At 37.6% G+C, this 4,281-nt stretch overlaps 1 protein-coding gene across 2 annotated transcripts in view; it reads right to left on the reverse strand.

Moving 5' to 3' along the window:
• Positions 1 to 4,031, reverse strand: part of LOC107717288 (sodium channel subunit beta-3-like) — a 7,320-nt gene extending 3,289 nt beyond the window's left edge. The window contains exons 1-4 of one of the 2 annotated variants that reach the window (XM_016523993.1): positions 3,712 to 4,031; positions 3,306 to 3,415; positions 1,661 to 1,824; positions 1,343 to 1,577 (exon numbers count right to left, since the gene is read on the reverse strand). In XM_016523993.1, the coding sequence (XP_016379479.1) occupies positions 1,343 to 1,577; positions 1,661 to 1,824; positions 3,306 to 3,415; positions 3,712 to 3,722 (520 nt within the window). In that variant the 5' untranslated portion in view covers positions 3,723 to 4,031. The other variant, XM_016523994.1, reaches the window with a different exon arrangement.
• Between the last annotated feature and the right edge of the window lie 250 nt (positions 4,032 to 4,281).

Here is a 4,281-nt window from a genome sequence, read left to right on the forward strand (position 1 = left end):
AAATAATTATTGAAATTGCAACTAATTGTATTTAAGTTGATTTTCATTTAAAGGGATAGTTTGCCCAAGAATGAAAATTCAGTCATCATTTACTCACCCTCATGTCTTTCTAAATCTGTATGACTTTCTTTTTTAGAACATTAAAAAATTATAATAAATAAATAAGTTTTGGTAACCAAACAGTTTAGTTTCCCATTTCCTTCAGTTGTATCCATGCAATAATAGTAGTAAATGGGAACCGAAACTGTTTGGTTACCAACATTCATCAAAATATCTTCTTTTGTGTTTTGCAGAAGAAAGAAATGCATACATGTTTGGAAAGACATGAGGGTGAGTAAATGATGACTCAAATTTTATTTTTGTTTGAACTATCACTTTAAAGTTCAGTTAGGTGTTCATTAGGCAGAAACGGATAAATACATTTTTCTGTCTGTCCCTTAGAAGACATTATAGCAAATCATTTGCATGCAAACACAAAACCACACAATGAAACAAACATGCTCAGATACTGTACTTCATTTTAGCTTTCCCTTGGAGGACATTATATGACAGACTGTAAGACTGTATACATCAATGATAGTGCAGAACATGTGACATTTTATAGAAAAAAACAAGTTTGTACAATTCTGCAAAATCTCGTACAGTTGTCAAAAAGGACCTGTGATCACATTATAAAGAGTATTTATGTTTCATGCACTGCAGTGAATAGATCTAAAATGGCATGGAATGTAAAAGCAGAGTTGTACTGTAAGTTTGTGGTTCTGGAAGGCTGCTTGCAATATTCAAAAAATCCTCTAAAGCCACCACTTAAATACAACATTGTCTATTTCTATCTGTGAACCAAGACAGTCACAGATAGAGATGATGCATTGTGGTTGCATGATTAAATATAGACAAATATACATTAGGTAAAGTATATTCGATTGAAGTGAGGAAGTACTCTGCATTCAGCAATCTCAGGCATCCAGAGAATAGCATACAAACCAGAATCTTTACATTACCCCTTACAACAGATAGAGAGGTAAGTGGTTGCTTAGATAAAGCCCTGAAAACAACTTCCTGCCTTCCAATAAGTAGGCTTAAATAACAATAAAAACAGAACAGAGCACAGGATTACTAGAACAACACAACACATCAGGATACAGTTCAACTACACTGAAGGAAGGACACTGTGCTCAGGTCAATAATATCTGGTTTTTCGGGTTACAGCATGTTTGGAAATGGCCTGCTGCACAACCATCCAAATCACACTGCAGAGATCAGGTAATCAGATCGAATATGGCTGGACGAGGTACTGTATGTCCAGCGTGAGAAAGGTCTAGCGGTGTGTTCTCTCACTTACCTTTCATTTTTACCTTAAGATCGATTGTTGTTTTCTTGGTAGTGGAATGCTTGAATGAATTGAACTCAAAGAAGCGTGACACCTCACATTCGTATGTGCCAGAGTCATTAAGAGTAACGTTTAGGATGCTAATGGAGATGTCCTGAAGGTCCTGGCTGCCCTTCCATGTCAGACGGTCCTTCCAGTACATTTCTACGTCCTCTGGCATCTGTGGCTCACGATCAAACTGATAGATCTGTATAGGGTAGATGATTATGTGTCAGATATGATCATTTTTTAAATACGATATGTGCAAAAAAAGCTAAGAGGTGATCTCACAAGCACTTTTCTTTTATCTTCTCCAATGAAGAACCAGTCCACTTTGGTCTCGGCAGAGATCTCCTCTCGTTTCATGCAGTAGATGCAGGTTAACTTCATAACACGGCCTACGACGGCCTCTGTGTCTGATGCCACGTCCACACACACCAGCCTGACCTCCTGCACTGCAGAAAACACACAGCGTATTACTACACACACACACACACACACACACTGTATAAATCTGTCTGTCTGTCTGTCTGTCTATCTGCCTGTCAGTCTATCTATCCATTTATTTATCTGTCTAGCTGCCTGTCAGTCTATCTATCCATTTATTTATCTGTCTAGCTATCCATTTATCTATCAATCCATCCATCCATCCATCTATCCATCTATCTCTGCACCTTTCATCAACATGTAGGACATACAGTCATGCCCTTTGGAGTGAAAAGTTAACACCTTACCAAAAAAGTAGCTTCAATCTGCATATACTTTATGGAGGTCAATTAAATCTAAGGCAGAGATTTCTCAAGGGAGCACCAGAGAATGAGAAAGAGAGACAGAGAGAGATCATTATCCATTACAAGCTCCAATTCCAGAAAGAGCTTACAGCACACCCGACTCCTGCTCAGACAAAAACATACCTTATAGCACACTGATTTCTGCAGACACATGTTCAGTATTGGCAGCACAGAACGACCCATTGAGCAGGGGCCAGGCCGAGGCCTCAGTCATGTGAAGATTGTTCTGGAGTGTTCGCTCGACTGTGAACATAACCTCTCTGCCATTGTTGAAATGGAGGCCATCTTACATAACTCACAGCCTCAAACACAAGCTGCCAACACTGATCGCACCTTTTCTGTTTGAAGGGACATATGGGCCAATGGAAATGCCAAATGTAGCTGTTCATCCCACAAGCACAGACAATGTATAATAATGACAGTTGTGACATATTTCACTACTAGTCAAAGAATGCAAACTTAAAGGTAGATTAAATTCTATTTTAAATCTCTTAATGTTCTGATGGCACCAGACTGCCACAATCTGTGAGGAGAAGCAGCGTGAGTCATTGACACTTATGGTACTGTTTAGAGCTGAATCAATGCCATCTCTGTCTGGGATTGTATTTTTTAAGAGATATGTGAATTTGTGACTCACAAAGAAGTACCTCACATACATCAAACACTGTCTGTACTAATGTTCTGATGTATAATTAACTGGTTTATGGATATACAGACATTTAAGAAGCTGTGGGAGGGAGTTAGTGAAAATAATTCTGAGAAAAAAAATTTGTAAACGTGGGGTCCCTACAAATATAATACTTGCAAAAATGCAAAATAATAATAATAAATTCATTAATTAATAAAATAATGAATACATATTATTTAAGTTCTGATATGCTGATCCTGTACTGCATATATCACAACCACTAATTATTTAGAAATCCCTTTAAATTACAAAAAACTCATATGGTCAGTTTAACACATTTAAATGCAATTGCATTTCTGAAAAATGAAGACCAGATTTTGCATAACCCACTCTTAATATTACTATTATTTCTCTAGCATTTTCTTTCCTTACTTTGTAAATGACAAAATGGTGTCTTGTACAAAAAGTCTCATTATTTATTATTCAAATTATACGTTTAAAACTTCAAAATACTTACCAGCAAATATGAACAGCAATAGCAAATGCAACACAAGCCTCATGTGAGTTGCCATGCTGGGAGATCTAACAACAGGGCGGCGTCTCAGACAGAGTGTTCCTGTGTAAGTACTTAAGAGAAAAAAGAAAAACCGACACTGACTTGATTTTGAAGAGGTTAAAAGGTTTTATATATATATATAATACACACACACACACACACATATATACTGTATATACAGTATATATATATATGAACTCATATAGAATATGAGTTCAGCACCACGGACAGCGCCCAATCGCGCGCAATTGTTAATTTCTTACATTTTCTACTTTTGTGAAACAACTTGGAGCTGACGTTTCATGCAGGTCCACGGGACGGAATTAACGTTGTCGTGTTTCTCAAGAGAAAGTTTGAGCTTTCTTACCGAGATAACATCCGTAAACGTCTTAAAGTAGAAGTGGACGCTGCTGTTCCATGTCGATGCTCATGAATCTGAAGACCTGTGGATCTTAATGATTCCTGTAGAAAATTCGCGCGGAATGAAGAAATCCAGCGCCTCCACAACGAGCTGTTTCAGAAGATGTCAGTGACAGAGAAGGATTACTGTTTCCTTTTGCATCCACATAAGCAGTACAGATGCTCCATCGTCAAACCTCCGCAGCTGTAGAATAAGAGACGCCTGCCTTTGTTTTCTTACTAAATAGCCACTTACTCATGACAGACATGCTCAGTGCGCATGCGCCGCTTGGTCTACTTTCACCCTGACTTCTACAAACGTTGCTTAGAAGTGAATTTCTTCACTGAATAAGCGAAGAGCCTTAAAACAACTAAAAATAATCATTGTGAATTAAAACATTGACAAAAAGCTGATATTTTAAGGATGCGTTTCATCAACGTTAGGTTGAAGTTTCCACGTGTTTAAAATGTTTATATTTATATTACAATTTTACTCAATGTAAGTCGATAATTGTTTTTCTGCTGAAAGGGGGGGGGG

Source organism: Sinocyclocheilus rhinocerous, unplaced genomic scaffold (genome assembly GCF_001515625.1).
Source record: "Sinocyclocheilus rhinocerous isolate Xijiao unplaced genomic scaffold, SAMN03320098_v1.1 scaffold1893, whole genome shotgun sequence".
Classification (NCBI taxonomy): Eukaryota; Metazoa; Chordata; class Actinopteri; order Cypriniformes; family Cyprinidae; genus Sinocyclocheilus; species Sinocyclocheilus rhinocerous.